This window comes from Eptesicus fuscus, chromosome 19, assembly GCF_027574615.1.
Source record: "Eptesicus fuscus isolate TK198812 chromosome 19, DD_ASM_mEF_20220401, whole genome shotgun sequence".
NCBI classification, from domain to species: Eukaryota; Metazoa; Chordata; class Mammalia; order Chiroptera; family Vespertilionidae; genus Eptesicus; species Eptesicus fuscus.
Genome location: NC_072491.1, coordinates 14,748,674 through 14,772,897, shown reverse-complemented (window position 1 = coordinate 14,772,897; position 24,224 = coordinate 14,748,674). Strand labels below are relative to the sequence as shown.

Here is a 24,224-nt window from a genome sequence, read left to right as displayed (position 1 = left end):
AGCACTCTGCTTTCCATTCCTAAAACTCTGCGCTCTGCAGCACTGAAAATATTCGTCGCCAAAGCGGGCACACTCTTGCTAGAGAACACAGCAAAAGTTCTACTGAACCACCTACTATGACTGTCCTCAAGGCACTTTGTACTTTTTAAAAATATATATTTTTATTGATTTCAAAGAAGGGAGAGGGAGAAACATCAATGATCAGAATCATTGATTGGTTGCCTCCTGCACATCTCCAACCTGGGTCAAGCCCACAACCCTGGCATGTGCCCCTGACTGGAATTGAACTTGGGACCCTCAGTCCACAGGCTGATGCTCTATCCACTGAGCCAAACCAGCTAGGGCAAGGCACTTTGTACTTCTAATGTCTGGGGACCAGCAGGCTAGTAGAGCAGTCACCCTCCTCGCTGGGGTAATTGACTTTGATCAGTAGGAGTGGGGGGGCTGGAGAAATATGCACAGAACATAGGCGGTCCATTTGGTGCCCATTGGTGTTCCCTCGCTCCACTACAACTGTGAATAGATATCAGTAGCAACCCAGCCTGAGAAGGGTATGATTTCTAAGGGTTCAGCTACCTCAGGAGCAAAGGTTTGGGTCACACTATTAGGAAAGCCACCAAGACCTGCTAAGGAGACGGGATGATGGAAGACAGAGTCGATGAGTACTAGTTTTGGCTCTTCAGTGACAGGCGATACCATTCATCTGACCAAACTCCTTCTTCTGAGAGGTACACATGGGAATCATGAAAGAGTTGCTCCCCAAACTTGTAAGAAGTGGACCTGGATGGTGCAACCATAGAAACTGTCTGCTCAGAATTCCTACAAGAGAATTGGCTGCAGAAGCAAAGCGAACTGAGTCCAGGCTGCACCCCTCTGGACTCACCACTGCATTCACTGCAAGGCCATGCTTCCCCGGGGCTGCGTCCTGCCACTGACTGAGCACAGTGAGGGTCCTGGTGCCGGCCCATTCTCGCACATCAGAATCTGTTGACAAGCTACTTTGGCCTGAGGACATCCCATCAGCCTGGCACACCTTTTAGAACTGCACTGCAGTCTGAGGCTCTTCCAACCCAGTCCCCCTTCCTTCCTGCTCTCCTGTCATAGAAGTCAAGCCTAGGGTACAGACGACAGCTCTCCATGTCTACTCCTGCTCCCTCCTCTTCATCCTTCAGTTCCCTTTAACAAACCTCTCGCAAGTCTTATCTTGTTTGGGCATATTTTCAAAGGACTCGAACACACGCTCATGTTTATGGATCAGTATCTGCATACATGCTCATGTTTATGGATCATCATTTGCATATTTTTTGAAACCACACCCAAACTAGTAGCAGTATAGGTTCACAAGAGAACTTGGTTCACCTTGTAAGTTAAGTAATTTGAAGCCTACAATAGATCATAAGGGTTAAAAGACAGATGGTTGATCTCTTAAGCCTTATGAAAGATGATGAAATATTTAAGATATCCAAGGAAGCATAAAAAATAATAGAATGAACACAGAGCTTATGACATAAACCTTGCCACGAGTTGAAGTCTCTTGTGTACCCCACCTTAACTGCATCCTCCTCCCACTCTCCACATTTTGGTCTTTACATCCCTGTGCACCCCTTCATATTTATACTAGAAATATATGTATCCTTAAACAACATTTTTCCTTTGGATTTTTAAATGTCTTCACCTAAAATTCCCTAAAATTTAGGTATATATATATATATTTATATATATATATATATATAAACCTAAATTGGGTTTTTGTGTTTTTAAATCATCAGCTTAGTAAACTGTATTATATATATCATCAGCTTAGTAAACTGTATTTTTATATATATATATATATATATATATATATATATATATATAATACAGTTTACTAAGCTGATGATTTAAAAACACAAAAACCCAACCTATGTCACACAGAACTATTGATGTCTTAGTGAGACTGAAGAGAAATAATTTAGCAGGAATAGATCAAAGTTACAATTGTGAGAAAAAGAATGTTTTATTATTGTGACTTGACCATAATTATAATTATCATTATTTATGAAAGTTACAGAAATGCAGGCTGATCTTGAAAGTTTCAAAAAGCCAAATATACAGAAAATAAATTAAATTGAAAAATGTACTGACATAATTCTTCTACATGTTATGCAAAATCCTAGCAAGAAACGTTGCAATAATTATTCAAAGTAATATTAAAGATAATACGGGAGATGTTTGGTCTTAAATGTAAATTTAAATGCACAGTGTATATAATAATAGATCAGAGTGTAAAATTATATTTGCAATTTCTAACAGAAAATATTAAGTTAGTTTGCAAATACTCTGTATTCTTTCAGGAAATAAGAAAGCAGATCAAGGATCAAATGTTGCATAGTTTTATCAACCATGCCACCTTGGACAGATAATTTTTCAGGGTAGCTAAAATGAGCAATGGTAAAGCTCTACAAATGTAACTAAACCACCTGTTATACTAGAGCTGGTACAGCTGACCCCTTGAACAACGCGGGGGTTGGGTGCTGAACCCATGAGCAGTCCACATATAACTTTGGTCGGCTCTCCACATTCACAGATTCCTAATCTCAAATAGAAAATACTGTTTTGATCTAAGGTTGGTTGAATGCATGGATGCACAACCCGGGAATACAAAGAACCAACTGTATATTTATTGAAAAAAAAAATCTGCATGTAAGTGGATCCAGCCAGTTCTAACCCACGTTGTTCAAGGATTAACTGTATTTTTATTTGTAGAGTTTACAAATCAAAATGTAACAAATAATTATAAGCCAGTATTGGCAGGAATACCAAATATTATTTCACAACTGCCACTACGTGCTTCTTCTTCTCTGACACAATCGGCACAGATCCAGGCTTGCTATGCTTGAGACGATTCACTTCCCTGAAAATAAGACAAAATATATAAGCAAGTTTATGAGAAACTTAAGCAAATAGAACTTTCTCAGAAAAATCACAAAACATTTTCTTTCACTGGAAAATCACTTATTGAAAAAGAAAAGTTTTCACCATGGATTAGGTAAAAAAATAGCTAAAAAAATAAACTTTTGTTATCCTAATTACTTGCTAGTTCTCTTATTACAAATCAGTGTCCTTTATAAGTTAAAAAAATGTGCAGAATTGTTAAAATACTTAAACTTAATCCCAGTATTTACCCAAAAACAGAAAAATAATTTTTTGTTTAGTACAATTAAAAAAAAAAAAAAAAGCTCCATTTTAGAGTTTCTATAATACTTTGCATGAATTCAAGAACTGCAAAGAGAAGAATATTCCACGGGAAATAGTGATGAGTTCTGCGTTAGGGTAAAAAAGTTAGATTCCAGATGTTATGACAAGCATATTAGAAAAATTTTTATTTATGAAATGTGCACTATGAGTTCTTGGCATTCTTTATCTTTGAAAATACACAATATCTCTTAATTCTAGCTTCATTACAAATCATTCTTAAAGACATTGTCTCTTTATAACTGTCCTCTAGTATGAGCAGAATTTTCTTATTTTGATAAAAGTAATTTTCATTGTCTGCCCTTTAAACATATTCTCAAAAATAGGTATTAGAAATTCTCACAATCTTATATGATTGTTGCTCCCCCTTTTATTAGAAAAAAAAAATCAAAAATATTTCTAATGCACATGAACTAGTCCCTTGAAAGGCAGGTTTCTGTTTGTTTTTCACGATATTGGGGGTGGGGGGTGAATTAGAAAAAGTCAAATGCCCCAGAACATACTTCCGTCGGCGAGCTTCTTTCATGATGCGCTGTTCTTGAATCTGGCTGTAGATCGGTTTGGGTAGATGGCGGTGACGAGCGATACGTTTTATATGAGGATGATACCGAAATTTCTCCTTCAACTTCTGGTTATAATCTTTGGCTGCCTTTTCTCGTGATGTAAGCTGAAAAAAATGCATTTTGATATTTTAATAAATGGTGTGTTCTTTGTTTTGCTTCAGTATAACAAAGCTGGGGGGGGGGGGGAGAGTCATCTAAAAATTTCCCCCAAAACTACACTTTTATGATATGCAACCAAAACTGCCATTGTAAGGTTATGTTATAGTACCAGCTCCGCGAGCACTGAATTTCCTTTTAGGCTGCATGCCTACAATGTGGACAAATGCCACCAAATGAAAAACAGCAGTGCTGAGGGGTCAGGGTTATGTGGACCACTGAGCTAGACATACGAAGAACCACCTACATTAATCACGCGGGTGTTTTTTTCCTGTAGAAACAACTACTGAACAGAAAGGAGTAAGTGTTTGATTCTGTGATAACTAGTCTTTGTTTAACAATATTAAGGATGATAAGATTTAGAGGAACATTTAGTAATGAATTGAAACCTAGAGTGTAATACTTAGCAATCATTAAACCTAAAATAGAATTGTCTTTAATTATGGCTTATCATCTTGTGATTTTCCTACTAGGGCCAGGCAGAAAATAACTCACCCTTAACCTTTCCTTCTTAAACTTAATATGTTTCTGATATAAATACTCTGTATGTTTCTTAGATAAAACATGAGACATTTAGAAAAACATCAAAAACAAAACAAAAATAGCCATAACTCCATAAGCCAGAGGTAGCTAGCCAATGATATTTGTTGTATTTTCACTGAATCTTTTTTAAAGTCTAAAGCTTTCTGTATTTTTTTAAAGTTATGTGTTTCACTGTGTCTTTAATGTTAAAAGACCTCAAAGGGACCTGCAGCCTTTAACCTGCCAGGTATCTATCAGAAGAAATAGGTGTTCTAAGTTGTGAACTTCCAGTCCCTAAATCTTCTCTCCCTACCTCAAGGGAAGCACAAAGAATCAAGAAGGCTCAAACATTATCAAACACCTGAATTGACAAAGGCCTCAGAAGATGCTTTTAACATGAAAAAAAGTAAATCTCTATACAGCCTTGCCCGTTTTAGTGACAGCATTTCTTTTTATTACGATTATGCCAATTTGATCAAAATACCTACAGCATTTCAAATAAATTCTCTTTACAATATGGTATCCAATAAAATTAGAAATTAGCTTTACTTGACAATGAAAGAGAATGGGGTCTCTTACCACACCCAATTTTTCAGAAGCATTAGCTTTCCACAGACGAATGTTCATTTCATCAGATCCACACATAATGTACTTGCTGTCAGAAGTCCATTTTACACAGATAACATGTTGCATTCTCTTTGTGTGATATACTTCCCTACAGAAGAGGAATTAAGTTAAAACCCCTAGGAGTTTGGTACAGATTTTCTTGAACCACTGCCTAGTAAGTATCAGAATACCATATTTGAGTCCTAAGATAATACAAGAGAAATTCAAATTCATTTGAACCAAACAAGATTCTATGCTAAGTGCTGGGGAATTGAAAATTTTTCCTGTCTTCAAGAAGTTACAGTGCAATAAGAAAAATATAAACGAACTAAGTAAAACTAGATGCCCAGAAAAGTTCACAAAATAATGGAAGGCATATAACACAAATAAAATACGTTGAAGCTGAAAATTGTTTTAACAATAAGAAATGAATTGTTGTTTAAAAAGCCTCCACCCACCCTCCAAATAAATTCTGGTCAATCATCATACTTTTCTTTTTTTATTTTTCAGGAAAACAAAATAAATGCAATGGATTCAAAGAACACATCCTGCTATGTTGATCCTAATATCTGATTTATGTTTTGGTCAAATTGTTTAAAAAGCTTAATTAATTGAAGTGAGAGTTGGTTTGACATGTGTGAAAAGGGAGGGCTATAGAAGTGTCTGATGAGTTGAGGTAAGAATAATTCAATAAACTAAGCTGTCAAATATCATACCTATTTGGAAAGTCTGTGAAACATGCTAAGTGAATTCACAGAAGATACTATATTGGGAAGTGTGAAGAAGAGCATTAAAAAGCAAAAGACAAAGTCAGAAAAAATAAAAAGATGAGACTTCTGGAGAAATAAATTTTCCACATCTGGATTAAAAATTATTCAAAATGCAGACTACTTGAGTGGAAAGAAATAAGCTCAGCAAACTGCCCAGTAAGAGAAAACATATACATGATGACCAAATCAGAGTTCACATCTATAATGGTATCCCTGAAGTACACTCACAAAACTAGTCTTTTACACTGTTTTTAACAGATAGGTTTTGAGCTCTTGAATGAACATGTACATAAACCATAATAAATTTACTTCTAAAAATGGGGAAATGGTTAGAAAGAACATCCTATTAAAATGAAAATAGATTAGATTGCTTTTTCTTCTCCTCTCAATGCTCTGCTTTTACAAGATTCAATTCTTACAGCCTCTATATTTAAAGAAACAAGTTTTTATTGATCTTAGAGAGAGGAAGGAAGAGGGGGGAGAGAGAGAGAGAGAGAAACATCGATCAGCTGCCTACTGCACGCCCCTTACTGGAGATCGAGCCCGCAACATAGGAATGTGCCCTGACCTGAATCAAACCAGCAACCTTTGAGTGCATAGGTCAGCACTCAATCAACTGAGCCACATCAGCTAGGGATAATCTCTACATATTTAAGAGGCCGTTTCCCCACACGCTGCTCCCCACCCAGCCACATAATGAATGTAAATATTAGGAAATTCAATCACACTTTGGTAAACATTAAAAACAACCTGTCCACCCAACCAGCATAGCTCAGTGGTTGACCATCGACCTATGAACCAGGAGGTCATGGTTCAATTCCCAGTCAGGGCACATGCCCAACTGGCAGGCTCGATCCCCAGTGTGGGGGGCATGCAGGAGGCAGCTGATCAATGATTCTCTCTCATCATTGATGTTACTGTCTCTCCCTCTCTCTTCCTCTCTTTTAATTCAATAAAAACATCTTTAAAACATCCACAAAAACCTTAAAATGGCATCTAAGTTCTTATCTATCAAATATCTAAGTTCTTATCTAAAACTCAGAAGTTCTTTACTATTAAATTTTAAAAAATTTAGTTTAATATTTTGATATAATGATGGAGATATATCATTTTATACATTTGTTCAAACCCATACAATGTACAACACCAAGAGTAAACCCGAAGGTTAACTATAGATTTGAGGTGACTATGATGTGTCAAAGTAGGTTCACCTTGGTAACAAATGTAACATTCTGGTGAGTGATGTTGATAATGGGGGAGACCATGCATATATGGGGTAAGGGGTATATGGAATATCTCTGTACCACCCTCTCAATTTTGTTATAAACCTAAAATTGCTCTAAAAATAGTTTTTATTTGTAAAAGTTTACTATAAAACATTTAAAAATAATTCTAAAATTTTATATCAACAAATTATATAAGTAAATATCCTGTTTAATGAAAGAAACTGCCAGCAGGCTGTTTCGCCCATAGAGGATGCAGTGAAAGTTGGTACTTCAAGTGACAATACCAGGGTGTGAGCCCCATCATATAACACAACCAACCTTTCAACAAAGATAAACAATGACCAAGACAAGGAAAAAGAAAATAAAAATAGGTGGCTTATTGGTGGCAACATACCTGCTCTTACTTTTGTCCACAGGAAAGATTCGAATAGATTTATCAAAACTAGCGGACACAAACTCCTTCCCAGTGGGAGAATAATCCACGTCCAGCACCGCAGACACGTGATCCATGTGCACCATCACAGGAGTGTCCAGTGCACGCATATCAAAAGTATATAAGCTGTCAAAGGATTTTAATTATTTGGTACAAATTTCTATAAAGCAGCAGATGCAGTACTAAGAGACACTAGCGAAAGTAAGACTTCTAGCTAAATAATGCACATCTAAATAAACAGCTCAATTCTTCACACAGCAGGTAAGGCACAGGAAAAAATACCAGTTTTTATTATTCCTTAAGATTACACTTACATACTTTTATCCTTATAAACATAAATCTTGTAGAAAATGTGGAAATTTCAAAGAAGTACAGAGTACAAAACTCACCTTTAATTCTACCACCCGAGAAAGTCAGCACAGTATATTTCTAATCTTTTCACCATGCAAATTAATGTATACTTTTAATACAATTGAGATAATAATAATAAAGCTCTGTATTCTGATATTTCATGTAGCATTTATGAGCATTTATCCATTAAGCAATCTTTGAAAATATTTTAATGGTTGAAAATATTTGAATTTAAAATTAAAATAATTTATAATTTGTTTAAATTCATTTATTAATAATTCTTAAATGAAATTCTAATATTTGAATTTTGAGACTTAATCTTTGATTGAATAAGATTATTGCAATTAAATCTGGACTGATTCCTGCAAGTAGGATTATTAAGTCCAAAGGCATGAGCATTTTTAAGGCTTTTGAGATGACATATTTCTAACAAAGTTGCACCAATTTATTCTCCAATCAGTGATATATATGAGTGAGCACAGCTTTTCAAAGAGTGTACTAAAATTAGAAAACTATACTTTGTGCAAAACTGGTAAAAATAATAACTCCATGACTGTCAAAGTTTAAAAATTCTTAATGACTAGCTAAAAGAATAATGAGTACTTCAAATGAGCCAATATGTACAATGGACAATAGTCACACAGTATCACTGTGACCAAGTTCCTAGTATCAAAACACTTTAAGATGCTAAGATTGGTGAGCAAAAGTTTGAGGAGAAATAGGATATCTACATAATTATGTCTCCAAAGTTATCTCTCCAAAGATATATATTAATTACAAAATGAAAAAAGAATAACTTTATAGTGGAGAAATCTGGCAGATACCACTTTAAGTAAGTGATCAAGAATAACATCACCAGTACTAAGAAATACTGACATCATGTAACACTGATTCAATGCCCTAAGAATACCACAGTTTTGTATTCTGTACTCATCTTGCCAAAATAGCCAATTAGAACACACTTTAGAAACCTTAATAAAGTTGGGTCCACAGGGCATGCTTTCATTGCCTTTAACTAAAACCAGGCCATTTAATTTCAAAATGTCAATAAAGGCCAAAAGGGCTTCACTTAATTTGGTTTGGTATTGCTAGTTAATGAGAGTCCGAGTGAGCTTCTTTTTAGTACAGAAAGTCAAAATACATGTTTTTAGTTGGTACTAGTGAAACATCATGTAGTAATTCCTACTTCTGAGCTTTCACAACTAGTGGAAAGAACAAAGAATTTAAATGCAGAAGATCTAAAGTTCAGCCCAATGACGAGCTTGCACATTCACACACAAACACACACACACACACACACACACACACACACACACACGTATGAAGAATCTACCATATGCATAGCACTACATACATGTCCTACCCACTTTACAGAGATACTCCAAAGATATAATAAGAGAGCCAATGTGAAATGCTTCAAGTTTTAAAGCAATATACAAGGAATTATAAAATCCATCTAGATCAACCTTTACATGGAGTCACAGAATAATATATCTGCAAATACTAAGGTAAAGACTAAAACTGTATTTTTCCTTTTGTCTTACTGAAGCAACAGTGACAGCTGATAACATGACTATATGAGGACCAGCTATCTGAAGAACTACAAATTTTGTAGGCAGATAACTTTAGTTTCTATTAAGACATGTATGGTTCAGTCATTCAGAGATCAGCCAATTTTTTCTGTAAAGTGACAGATAAACATTTTCGGCTTTGTGGGCCACACAGTCTCTGTTGCAACTACTTGACTTAGGCATGATAGCACAAAAGCAGCCATATTCAGTACATAAAGGAGTGTGGCTATTTACATATATAAAAGCCTAAGCAACCATGAGGACCGAATGACTGGTCGCTATGATGACGCACTGACCACCAGGGGGCAGACGCTCAACGCAGGAGCTGCCCCCTGCTGGTCAGTGCGTTCCCACAGCCAACCTCCTGTAGTCTCTCCCTGCCTCCCGCCACCCCTCCCCCAGCTGGCTGGCCCTGATCGGCCCCATTGGCCCCATCACTGGCCAGGCCGAGGGACCCCACTCATGCACGAATTTGTGCACCGGGCCACTAGTATTCCTATAAAACTTTATACAAATAGGAAGCAGATAAAATTTGGTCCACAGGTCTTAGTTTACTATCCTTTTCTGCATCATTTTGAAAACTGAGAATACTTTCTATGAAGCTCTTCTCCGATTTGGGAAATATATAAATATAAATAAATAAATATATATATTAGCAAAACAAATGACAGTTTTCTAACATATATAGAGGAATACTATGTAGAAAACATATCTTATTAGTAAGACATACAAATGAGCCACTTCTGATAGAAATAAGTAAGTTTTTAAAAAAGGAAAACTTACTTGTAATCTTCATTTGCTGCAGTAAAAATGAAAGCTTCCATAGGGTTCCAACAAATTGTATTTGTTCTCATATCTAAGATGACCTGAGAAAGGAAGTATAACCTAACCTATTACTATGAAATCAATTCCCTCCAAAATGAAGACTAGTACATGTCCCAATTTCATCTCCTTCCCCTTTTTTCATTAATTTAAGCAAATATTTACATTAATTAGTAAATACCTATTATGTAGGTACTCAACTTGGTGCAACAGGAAAAGAAATCAACCAATAATTGCTTCCTGAACACACAGGCAGAGTTGTAAATATTGAAAAATATACAAACGTTTAATTAATAGTCTCTTGACCTCAAATAACTTACATTTTAATCACGAAAATGAGAAATGATTAAAGCTAACCTGTGAAGAAGAGTATATTATAGAGCTTGTCAACAGGAACATTTTGGGTAGGAAAGTCTTTTGCTGTGTATGACTGCCCACTGTAGGATGTTTACCCTCTCAGGCACCTGCCCACTAAATGCCACTAGCAGTCTCTAAAATGCCCCTCCCACATTTCCAAAAATACACCTGGGGGGGAGTACCATCTGATTGAAAACTATACATTTAGGAGAGAAAAGATGAAAGAAATACTGGGAGTCTAGTAGATAGAACAAAGAAACAATAGAAAATAGCATCTCTGCATCCATCAAGGTGACATGCATGTGACAAACCCTACTTATATGTCCTTACACTAACTGAAACGAATACATAAATGGAATACATACTGGGACCAGATTTTGGACAGTTTTGAAAGCTAGGCTACAGCTCTTGTCTTAAAGCTAAAAGTAATGGAACGCCATCCAAGCATTGAGCATACAAGGGCAGAAGGGGCAGAAACTACTACCTATTTAACTAGTACTTCAAGTTAGCCTTCTGCTAACTGCTTAAAGTATCGTGTTTTATTCTCACCAATGTGCTGTGTTGTTATCAGTATCACCATATTACAGAAGAAACACAGATGAAGTTACTGTTTAAAGTCTAAAACCCAAGTTCATGTAGGATCTTCCCACTACATGACACGAATAAGTGAAATGATTCAAGTGGTACTATGGAAAGGTTACCACACTTATCAAGTTCAAACGTCAATGAATATACTCTACTTTTTATATTTTGACATTTACTACATGTTATAAAAATGACTGAGGAACAAAAATATCAAAAGCATTTCTTCTACCTGTGGACTATGACAATGTACTCATGGTACATCAATGATGTCTATCCCTTCCTATATGCTCACAATTCTTATATTGGCACTCTTCTCTTTACTGACAGTATTTCTCTCCCTTTCGAGTTAGCCTGAGGTTCTATTAGCTTTCGTATCTAACTCCTGGAATGACTACTAGTACTTAGCACCGTTGGGAAATCTGTCACCTTGAACAGGATAATGTTTGCCTAAATAAAATGCCAAACTAGTACCTGTCAGCCTGCAACTAAACAAATAAAGCTGATTATGTAAATTCGTTATAAAACTTTCTGGAATAAAACACTGTATGTGTCATATGGTAATCATGGGGCCTGAAATAAAGAGATGCAATACTTTCAGTTAAAGAACTTTCAATTTAATAAGTATAACTAGATGCCTAAAGTTTATTGGTATTATGAGAGACACAAAGACAACTAGGTTTCAGTCCCTAGAGGAAATAAGGGTCTCTAAAAAGTAATAGGGAGCTGAGAGAATGACACTTTGGGTTCTAATAACATCTCAATGAAAAATAATTTTTTTAACACTGAAGAAACATTTGCCCCTTATTTTGTCACTCAATTTACCAAGGAACGCATTAACAAATGTGTAAAGCCGAAGACAAGCTGAAACTTACCTTTTTCAGAGGAGTAGCTTGCCTCATATCATATAGTACTATATTCCTGTCAGAAGCACAACTTCCCAAGAGAAATGTCTAAAAATAAGTACAACAATCACCAGTTAAAAGCCAGGCTTGGCAGCAAACCATGTCCATTCAGTGAACAAATCATTTAATTACACTTAATGTTTATGTTTGGGATACAAAGTTAAAACATTAAAGTCCATTTTAAGAGGATATGATGAATCACTCATAATCTCAGCAACCTAAATATTTTCATTGTAAAAATCCATGTATATATTTTAGATACTAGTGATAAATACAGATAATTCTGTATTCTGTTTTATAACAGAACATATTTTACTTATCCATGATTCAACTTAGACCTGTTTCTATTTTTCAGTATTATGACACTTCGCTAAACGCTTTCACACACTTAGCTTTTCTAAGGATAAAATTTCACTAGAGGTATTACTGAATCAAAAAGCATTAAAAAATTTATGGCTAATCGCTTTTCAGAGAGTTGTACCAATACACACTGCAATGTGGAAATATGTCAATGTTACTGTAACTGCAGCATTAGGCAGTGTCATTTAAGAGTTAATAGCTGCATGACACTATTTTCTAATTATATAAATTATTACTTTATTAGTAGTTAAACATGTCCTCAGGTATATTAGCTCTCTGTATAAATTAGGCCTATCCTTTGATTAATTGTTTCACGATGTTTCAAATATTCACTTGTAAGTCAGTTATAAATGTGCAAGGTACTTACACAACCCTTGGCATTTGGTGAAAATAAGCCCTTTAGCTACCGATGGAGCCGCGACCCCACCCTTTGTAGCACCATTCCTCCTCACTCAGGGTTCCTGACACTAAGAACTCTTGGCTTCTGCCTACTAATTGCTTCATAGAGCAAGTGTTAAGAAGAATAGGACTTATTTACTAAATGTCTGCCAGGCCAGCTCCTACTGCATGTGTGTACAAAGTTCAAATAAAACACATCATGACCTCCAAAACACTCCTTTTAAATCACTTCCTCTCTGAGACTTTCTCCTAGTTAGTGACTCCTCTCAACCTTTCTTCGTGTCTCATTATGTCATCTCAAGGTCTGACCAGGTTCCACTGGTAAATATAAAGACTTTGATCTGAGCAAAGCAGAAATTCTACCTGGACTGAAAACTGACTTTCACACTGTAAAATGGGGTAATGCTTAGTATAAACTTTTGGCTTTAGTAGAATTCTAGGCTTCAATATTTTAACTGAGAATTTATTAATAACTGGAGGAGACAAATACACTTCATTTGTTCACAGCAACATGCCCTTTCCATTAAGTTTAATACAGGATAAGAGGCATGCACATCATTTGCTTTTACCACTAGGTCAGTTCATGAGGTTAAAAAAAAACCTCCCACACACAGCTGAACAGACTGTTATAGAGACAAATTTGAAAAACATGGCTGTGGTCATAGGTCATGTCTAATAATTATAATTTTAGAAGTGCCCATCAGTTCTTCTGACACAGATGTTCACCAAAACACAGAAGCAAAAGATCTTCCCTCAGAGAATCAATACCTGTCTGTTCCTTTAAAAAAAAAAGTAGTAACATCACCATCTGAAACTTGGATAGCACCTCTTAAAAATATTCACATACATTATCACATTTTACATTGACAACAAATCTGTGAAGTACGCTGGAAGATATATAATTAATCTTATTTTAAAAATACACAATGTAGAGAAAAACTCTGGATGGTACAAGGTCAAAGGCAAGTGTAACGGCATGTTGGCAGTAGGTACGTCCTGGGGCAGGAAGAGGGTTTCTGGCTGACTTCTCAGCAGCACCACAAGGCCAAGCTCACATCACAGGGCAGCATCTCAAACAATTTCTATGCCTTGCTATTCTGACTTGGCCTTTCTACCCTCCTTTTGTCAACTGTGGGTCTCTGAGAGTGTAAAACTTGCATATCAGGATTTTCTCTTACACTATCTACTATGATACTCTCTTAATAACTTCAAAAATCAGCTTACAAAGAAAGCAATGTCCTTTTCCTTCTATAGGAAAAAGCATCTCTACCGATGCACCTATTGTTATATATTCAGAAAAGGCTCCGTGAAAGCTCTGGAGTCCAAGGGCTAGTTTAGCCTTCAGGGTAGTCTCCTTTCCTAAATTTGGACCTGACAGTAAGTGACAGCCAATCTCCAACCCTTCCCTTAGAACCTGGAAGGAATCAGGAATCACAATTCATATTTTTAGAAAAGAAAAATATAACTAATTATCATGCAGCACAATATCTAACATATTATTATGAAGCATTGGTGCTTAATTATTTAATTACAAATAATTAAAGAAAATAATGCTTAATTCTCCTCCTAACCGCTAAGAGAACTAATAAAAATTATCATCAACAAATCAACAAACGACAAGTGCTGGAGAGGATGCGGAGAAAAAGGAACCCTCGTGCACTGCTGGTGGGAATGCAGACTGGTGCAGCCACTGTGGAGAACAGTATGGAGTTTCCTCAAAAAATTAAAAATGGAACTCCCATTTGACCTAGTAATCCCACTTCTAGGAATATATCCCAAGAAATCAGAAACACCAATCAGAAAGGAGATATGCACCCCTATGTTCATAGCAGCACAATTTACAATAGCTAAGATTTGGAAACAGCCTAACTGCCCATCAGCAGACAAATGGATTAAAAAACTGTGGTACAGCTACACAATAGAATACTACGCTGCTGTAAAAAAAGAAGGAACTCTCACCATTTGCAACAGCATAGATGGACCTAGAGAGCATTATGTTAAGTGAAATAAGCCAGTCGGAGAAAGATAAATATCACATGATCTCACTCATTTGTGGAATACAGTGAACAACATAAACCGATGAACAAAAATAGATCCAGAGACAGAGAAGCATCGAACTGACTGTCAAACCTCAGAGGGAAGGCAGGGAGGGTGGGTGGGGAAAGACATCAACCAAAGGACTTGTATGCATGCACATAAGCATAACCAATGGACACAGACACTAGGAGGGGTGAGGGCATGTGCTGGGGGGGTGGGGTGGGAGTGGTTGGGGAGAGGTCAATGGAGGAAAAAAATATTTTGTAATAGCTATGTACGGGCTGGGGGGTACTTGAAATATCAGGGGGACCACTCTGTAAAATATATGATTGTCTAACCACAAAAAAATAATAAAAAATAAAATAAAATAATGAACATTTTCCTAAAGATACAATGATGTAATCTGTGGTAGATGAGTGTTGCAGGTCTAAGAAAACTGAATTGTCACAGTACAGCACTTGCTTGAATTCGAGCCCCATGGACACACACCCTCCTCTAACGGTGCTAAATACTGTTATCTGGGACTAAACTGCAGGCAAATATGTTGAGATCTGATCAAAGGTGTCAGAACTCAGATATAATCTGAAAAGTTGACCAAATGCCAAAAACACAATCAAAACTCAGAAAAATATTATAGCACATGTTTAAAAGTTTCCTACACAGAGCTGAAATTGTTAATAAGGAAACAATAAGCAAAAAATATTTCAAAAAAGAAACATTACCTCAATTGGGTTAAATTTAACACTACTTATACTGTCAAATCCCCAGGTCATTGAACATATAGGACTGGTTTTCTGTTCATCCCAAATGTCTACTTGCTGTCCACATGTGGCAAAAATTCCTTCTTTCCAGTGATGATCAATTCCTGTATACACTGTCTTTAAAAGCAAAGAGATTGTTACAGATAGGTCGTGTCTACAGAATAATTTTAAAAATATATTTATCGACCCTCTCATTTTTTTTTTTTTTTTTTGAGAAAAAATCCTGTTCACAAAGAAACTTCTTTGAAGCCCTTACTTAAAGGAGAAAACAGTACCATAAGGAGTGATGTGTCTTTATCACACATTCTGGGAATAAAGAAAAAAGTTAACATGAGATGCATTTAGTTAAGTCTGAATATATCACTGAGGCAATTTTAAAATCATCATTGGGTATTGAAGGATCTAATGAAATACAAAGGTAATTTCTAAAAATCTTCATTCCACATAAAGTACTGACCCATAGGACAGAAACACAGATACCAACAATCAGATTAAAATTTAGAGAGAAAAATGAAATCAGTGAGGGTGGGTACTAATATTATTAAAAGCAATACAATCTCATAAATTTGATATTATCCACTTAAAATATGTGATTAATCTACTCAGGTCCAGATTAAAGTGTGCCTTTGTACTTCATGGCAAAAAATGTTTGAAAGCAAATTAGAGGGAAATATTTAGCCAATACTTTAAGCTTTTAAGAACTCTTAGCAGCATCTGCAGATTTCTAATTATTTTCTATTCATGAAAGCAAGGCCTACAAACTTTCCCACAATTTTAGAATTAATTGCCCATACCACAGAGGTAGGAGTAAGACTAAATACTTAAAAAAATCTTTTGGAATTTGTAGAGGAAAAGCCTCTATTAAACCAATTTTGTTTCAGGCGTTATTAACAACTAGAGGCCCAGTGCAGTCCGGGACCCTTGGGGGATGTCCACCTGCCAGCTTAGGCCCACTCCCCTCTCAGTGTACTACAATGAACACTGAAGAACTGTTCATATTCTTTAACTGCAAAAGACCATCATTGCATTAGCTACTGCTTCAAATACGTTCCTTATTACAGCCTAAAGTCTTTGATTTCTTATTTACATCTTTTTTGTAAATTAAAAGTTATAAAATAATTTGAAAAAGGAAGAATTTTAATAGACAAAGTATGGGTCAACTTATTTTTGTACCTTTCCTAATATTGTATGCAATGGCTCTTCCTCTTCTCCAAAGCCTGGTCCATCCATTTTCCACTGCTTCACAGTTTTGTCATCACCAACCTAAAAATATTTATTATGGTGATGATAACGAACATTTATAACTTTTAAACTTGCCAACATATACATCAAACTATAAACATCTCCAGTTTTAAAAAGAACACATACGATATTCGGCCACTATTGTAATTACTGATGCATTTATATCTCACCTTGTTATACTAAATAAAGATTTGTAACAAACACAAATAGCACATAAAATAAAAATAAAATAGCATGAGTAGAACAAAATAAAATGAGTAGGAACAAAATTAGGTCAAATATAATTGCAAGAATGCACAATATTGCAATAGGATGGCATTGCCAATTAGAGAGAAAAATAGATTCTAATAAAATGAAATTAGATATCAGGGTGACCATTTAAAAATTTGAACTAATCTGATGCCTGATATACAAAGAAAATTCCACATCCTTTATTTATTACGTTTTTACTTTAAATTCTGTTTTTATTTATTTTTAGAGAGGGAAGAAGGGAGAGAGATAGAAACATCGATGAGAGAGAAACATGGATCGGCTGCCTCCAGCCCACAACCTGGGCCTGTGCCCTGACCAGGAATTGATCCGGTGACTTCCTGGTTCATGGGTCGACGCTCAACCGCTGAGCCACATTGCTGGGCAAATTCCACATACTTTTAAATGTGAAAAATGAAAACACATAAAAATCTTGAGAGAAGACATTTTTGTAATCTTGGCATGAATAAAGTCCTTCTATGCCTGACACAAAACTCCAGAAACTATTGTGTTGGTGGTTTTCAAACTGGACTACAGACCTCTGAAGGACCCTGCGAATTTTTCAGAGATCCATGAGGTCAAAACTATTTTCATAATGTTAGTTAAGTCATCATTTGCTTTATCACTGTGCTCATAGATGTACAGATGGTAAAGAAGTATTGATGGGTAGAAATGTTGGCACCTTAGCCTAAACCAAGACAAGAAACTATGGTAACTTAGACTTGGGTGTGTGGCAGGTAATGTTCAAGATATTAGGTGAAACAAGTTATAAAACTAAATGCATAATATGACCTGGTTTGGGTGAAAAAATTCTGGAAATGGATAGTGGTGATTATTGCACAGTGATGTGAGATACTTAAGTCTACTGAAATGTACACTTAAAATGGTTACAATGGTAAACTTTATGTTATGTATATCTTACCTCTCCTCATACACAATGATTTATTTCTTCAATGATTTTCGACTGACACAATACAACTTACTCATCCCTAGCACTGAAAATCCTCCAGAATAAAATAAACTACCTTTCTAGCCTCACCTTGCATTAATCCTACTTCTCAGTGTCCTATAGGATATTAGTTCACTATTATATGAAGTAATTTATTAAAAAATCAAAAAGCATTGGGAAGGTTGGATTACATAAAGAAACTAGTACTTTTCAAGGTTTTTAGTAAGTTATTTTGCATTGTGAAACTCCAAGAGACTTGGAAGAAATACATGAACTTAGAAAATACTCAATTAGATCAGTCTTATACATGTTGAAAAGAGTTAATAACGTAATTGTATTATACTTACAGTAAAAAAAGAACTCCCACAAAAACGAGTACATATTCCTCGTACAAAACCTTCATGTGCCTGTATTGTACGGATACAGTTTCGTTTGGTCAAGTTCCAAATTCTGACCTATGATAAAGTACACCAGGAAATTTCAATAAACTGTAATTTCAATAAAATGTTCAGGCACAGGACAATTTTCCAAGAAAAAAATAAATTAAATTCAACACTGAAAAAAGCTATGAATCACTCTACTAGATAGCTAAAAGCAAAATCCTCTGGATTATAATAATGCAGTAATTAATAATAAGTACATGGACAGGCTGAACATTCCATCTGTTAAATATTCTGTTGATTCTAGTTTAAAGTGTTTCAAAGCTTTCTTTACCAGAGTGGAAAATAAGTGTTGAGTCATTAATAACATCCTGCTATTAATAAAACTCACACTGAAATATCTTTACCATAAACATGTTTCATTATTTACTATGAAATTAAGCCTTAACCTACTATATTTTTAATTTCTTGGGTTTAGATAAAAAATGACTGAAATTACTAATTCATTCCTGAGAATTAAAAGAAAACAAAATATATAAAAATGAAATGAAAACCCACGGTAACTCAAAACTAAAGGAAGAAATTTATAACATTAATTATTTTTAGCTTAAAATATCAACGTGTAGAGTGACACTTGCCTCTCCATCACATGCCCCAGAAACGACAGTAGCCAGACTCTTTGGATACTTTGCCAAACAATTGACTCCATCTCGGTGACCATCCAGAGAAGCGAGGAATGGTTTTGCAAATACCCGTTCCAGTTTGGTAGCATTTAAAGCTCTTACGTATTCTCGTGGGACCTCAAAAGGATGTAAGGTAGGATCATAGTTTCTTGGAACTGAAATAAGAATGACTCCTCTTAATAAAACAAATCACATTTATTATTTCCGCGGTCCTCCGCAGCTAATCATTCCATTTGTTATGCAATAAGCCATTGTGAGGGACACTGTTCTATGCCTGGCACTGTGAAGAGTACAAAAGTGGAAGACCTTTTGTCCAGAAACCTTTCCAAAATTGCCAAAAAATCATGGAATGCATATATTTTGTAAAATAATCACACCCTATATATACGCATAGTTTTCCCTTTTATATGTCCTACTACACCTTCAGCCGGTTGTAAGCTTTCAGGGGCAGGGCTTCCACTACATCCTTCACTTGTACTCTTCACTTAGATGCACAAAACAAGTGCATGATAAATGTTTGCCCGACTGAACGCTAAGCAACTTGTGGGGCAGGGAACATTATTAACCTCCAGGGGTAATCACTGTAGTGTCAGGCATACACTGTTGTGATTACGATTATAGCGATTTATTGAGCACTTTCCATGTCTGTTTACCATGTGTCAGGCACTGTTGCAAATACCTTATATTAACTCATTTAATCTCCACAACACCCTATGGCTCAGGTTCTACTGCTATTTCCCACTTTATAGATAGATGGAGAAACTGAGGCGCAGAAAGATCAGCTGCCTATGAAGTGATGGAGTCAGGATTCAAACCAAGGAAGTCTGGCTCCAGAATCAATGTTCTTAACTATTATGCTATGCTGCCAAACAGGCTGTTTCAGTTAATAATTATGCTTAGGAAGTCATTTGAAGCCCACATGTCTAAAAAACCCTCAGTGTCTAAAAGTGAATGATTCTTTGGGAGGGGGGAGGGAGTGAGGGAGAGGGGGAGGGGATGAGGGAAAGGAGGAGAGGGAGACAGAGAGAAAGAGAGAGAGATGTGAGAAACATCAATCAGTTGCCTCCCACAGGCAGCCACACCAGGGATCAAACCTGCAATTTGATTATGTGCCCTGACCAGGAATTGAACCTTTTGGTGCTTGGGACAACGTTCCAACCTACTGCGCCACACTGGCCAAGGCTGCTGTCACTTCTTTTTGACTCCCTGATAATAATGGTCTGTGGATAAAAAAAAAAAATTCTACACAAGATAAACTCACAGGGTGACCTAGTCATAAATTCCCAAATGGACAGGTCATGGTGTGTAGACACACCCCACACATGACTTCTTTAGTAAAAGGTTCATCTTTGCCTTAAGCAAGCCCAGTCCATTGTTTCTGTGCATCTAGGTTAACAAACCTTTGAAATGGGCATAAACTACCATCAAGAGAGCACAAAATCTTGTTCAAACTCATAAAAGAAACTGCAAAACTGTCATTCTCCGGAGCATTTGAAATTTTGCTTCCTGGCAATTGTCAGTTTGGCTCAAATAAATTCTTATAAAAATTCTCTACAGGTGTGGAAGTTTCTTACATCACCAGTACTGTACCCAACATGCAATCAAGCTTAAAGATCAGTCATTCTTACGTATTCCACCTTCCACATTCGAAGATGAAGAGTGCCAAAACTTAAAGTGCTACTCAAACTCTCTCGGAAATACTTCTTATTCCATCTTCCCTCTCCTCTCCTACCTCTACTAACTTAGTTTTGGCCCTTATTACTTTATACTTGAACTACTGTAATTGTTGAACTACTGTAACCACTCTATTTGGGGGCAGTTTACACTATCGCCAGATTAATCATTTTAAAACACGGCCTTTTACATGTCGCTCCCATGCTCAAAACTTTCAAAGCTCCCTACAGAGGTAGTCTTCAAACTCATTAGTAACAGAGTTTTTAAGCAGATCTCTCCCCTTCAACCATATATGTGTATATGGTATTTACTTAGTGAGAGCATGTGATTAAAGATGTTGTTTTTTTAAAATCTTAATCGAATATTATTCAAAGGTTTTCATTACAATGTCTGGTTTTAATTGCTACCACAGTTGAGAGAGATACAGGCAGAACTTGCTAATCGATGGTACTGTGTTACTGGGACCACAGACATACCAGAACCAATTCCTCATTTTGCAGTTTTCTGGTTAACAGATGTGACTTGTGACACGTCACTGTGAGCAGGGCAAAGAGTGGGACTGGTAGAGTTAACATGGTACTGTGCAAAGTGAGGGTACCTGCACTTCACAAAGCAGTTCCAAAGAGAAGGCATCCATAGTTGGCTATATTTATTTAGTATATTTAATTATAGTCCCATTCACCAGTTTTATAAAGGTTATTTTTAAAATATGTCTAGAAAATTTCCACTTACTCTGATGTCTATAGCTGTTCCTACAACTATTTGGCATTTTAATAATTTTAAGTTAAAAAAAAAACTGAACAAGGTAGATCATGGTTTACCAATATTTACGTGTAGTAAAAAATGAATGTTTATAGAAGACACTTCAGCATTTTCAGGACCAATTTTTTTTAAATGATGGAAATAGTTCTAAATATTTTCAAAATGATCTTCCATAGCACAAGATGTTTTTGAAAAGTAATCACAACCACAAACAGAGACATGTGTAACAGTGTCAACAATAAAAATAAATTTAAAAAGAAAAAAAAAGGAATTCCTTACTCATCACTCATCATTAAAATGGATGTTGAAGTAGCAGGTTATGTGTGTGTGTGTTTTCAAGTAAAAACTCCTACCTAGTATTCATAGCTACAGAAAAGTTCAGGAAATTTAAAAATACTTAATTCATTGTTATGTTCCCCAACTCTCCTAAGAAGTTTGCCATATATTACCAAGGAACCTCTCCAGGAAAACAAGAGTTTCCTGCCTCCGCCCCCCCATCACTTTACAGATTATAAAGATTCCGTTATATAAAATAATGTCACCCCCAATAAATGTAAAGTGTAGTAATATGCTGCACTATTCCAAAGGTAGAAGCAAGCACGCTTTTGCCAACCCCCCCAGTCTTTTCTAGGGCTCCCTGAAGCACCACACACAACTTGTGGCTATTTAACACATAGCTGAAATGAGGATGTCAGTGTCAATGCAAATATTATCTAAATAAAGATTAATTTATTTTGTAAGATAAGAAATATGAATCGAAGTATTTTTTTTCCTACTCCACAATGGATAGCACGGTACATTCATTTTACAGACCTCTGACCAATGGAACTGAGTCCACACTCCTTTCTGGTCTTCCACAATGAGGTCCCAACCTACTTCTCCAGCTTCAAGTACTTTCTGAAACTCAGCTCCAGCCAAACGGGTTATTCACTGTCATCTAAAACTGCCTTGAACTTTCCCATTCTTGAGTACTTGTAGAAATCATTTCTACCCACCAAGAATGTACTCCAACTTACATCCTAACTATCTAAACCATATGTATCCTTTAAAAATATTCAGCTTAAATCTCATGTCTTCTATAAAATGTTTCAAACACTACAATCATTCCCACCTCTAAATTCATACATTCAGTCAACAATAAATAGTCAATAAATATATATGGAACATCTGTCCTATATTGTAAGCACCGAGGATATCATAACTAACAAACACATGACATATATTAACCTTTTGCACTCAGATGTCGAGTGTGACTCGACACGGTTGGCATTAGAATAAAGGAATCGAGAAAAAAGCAAGTGAGTGCAAAGGGTTAAGTTTTTCTCAGACATCTGTATTTTAACCAACTGTATCAGAATAACCATCGGAGTTTTAAAAATACTAAAATATCTGATGCCCACTCCAGGTCAATGAATAAAAATACTCAAATAAGGATATGGATACTGCACAAAATTTGCAAGGAAATAACAGTTAAACAAGAATGAAAGGATAAAGAGAGGTAACAAATGTCTTCCTTATGTTTTACAGAGCTCCAATACATTTATTTTTCCATTCTGCTGTTAACACTTCCATCATAAAGTATAAAAAAATTGGAAGATATAGTCTATATAATAAAAGCCCAATATGCTAAGTGTCCAGTCATCTGTTCAACCAATCAAAGCGTAATATGCTAATGATATGCTAAGGACACTCAACCACTAGCTATGTCAACCAGTCAACCAGTCGCTATGACGTGCACGGACCACCAGGGGGCAGATGCTCCGACCGCTAGGTTAGCTTGCTGCTGGGGTCTGGTCGATCGGGACTGAGTGAGATGGGCCGGACACACCCTGGAGCCCTCCTACAGTCCCTCCCTGACTGGCCAACCTCCTGTGTCCCTCCCCGGCCCTGATCGTGCAACAGTGGGGTCCCTCGGCCTGGCTGAGGGACCCCCCTCCCCCGCCCCTGAGTGCACGAATTTCATGCACCAGGCCTCTAGTAGAAAATAAGTAAGAACTTGAACAACAAGATCAGATAACTAATCACCTCCTAACACTGAGATTCCATGACCAGCCAGTCATTCATTCATTCCTGCATTAAGATGCCTAAAATGCACTCAGACTGGCAAGAGTAAATACTAGCATAAGCCACTTGTGAGAAAGGCAAAACTAGAGAGGAAGATGAAACCGGGTTCAAGAAACAGAGACAATGTCAAATCCAAGTGACATAACCTAATGCATACCAGAAACATCCCTGTCTTGTTCCTTAACCTGTAAGCATCTTGTGAACAGATATTTCCTTCTTAGCAATGCTCATATGTATACTGATAGCCTCTATTTCATTATTCAATCAAAATAATGAACTATTGTTCCAGTCTCACTTTCCATCCCTTCTCCCTTACTCAAACTCTGATGACATGACCCCCAAGTTCATTTCTGCCTTAAGGCCTTTGAACTTATTGTCTTCACTTATAACAGTCTGTTGACATTTGGTTGGTCCCTTGTCACTTAGCTATCATGAGCAATAATATAATTCATAAGCTGTCAGCATGTTAATGGGGTAAGAGCCCAGGACGGATAAACAAAACTCATTCATTTCATTAACCATTTCCAATTCCAGGAGTTGTTCCTGAGAGAAAACTGATGGCTTCG

The 24,224-nt window shown here is 36.3% G+C and overlaps 1 protein-coding gene across 3 annotated transcripts in view; it reads right to left on the bottom strand.

Moving 5' to 3' along the window:
* Positions 1–2,711: 2,711 nt before the first annotated feature.
* Positions 2,712–24,224, bottom strand: part of DCAF13 (DDB1 and CUL4 associated factor 13) — a 22,490-nt gene continuing 977 nt past the window's right edge. The window contains exons 2-11 of one of the 3 annotated variants that reach the window (XM_008148481.3): positions 19,114–19,313; positions 18,443–18,550; positions 16,829–16,918; positions 15,617–15,772; positions 12,069–12,146; positions 10,216–10,298; positions 7,472–7,636; positions 5,055–5,190; positions 3,738–3,901; positions 2,712–2,893 (exon numbers count right to left, since the gene is read on the bottom strand). In XM_008148481.3, the coding sequence (XP_008146703.2) occupies positions 2,806–2,893; positions 3,738–3,901; positions 5,055–5,190; positions 7,472–7,636; positions 10,216–10,298; positions 12,069–12,146; positions 15,617–15,772; positions 16,829–16,918; positions 18,443–18,550; positions 19,114–19,313 (1,268 nt within the window). In that variant the 3' untranslated portion in view covers positions 2,712–2,805. The remainder of the gene's footprint in view (positions 2,894–3,737; positions 3,902–5,054; positions 5,191–7,471; positions 7,637–10,215; positions 10,299–12,068; positions 12,147–15,616; positions 15,773–16,828; positions 16,919–18,442; positions 18,551–19,113; positions 19,314–24,224) is intronic. The other 2 variants (XM_054708664.1, XM_054708665.1) reach the window with 2 other exon arrangements.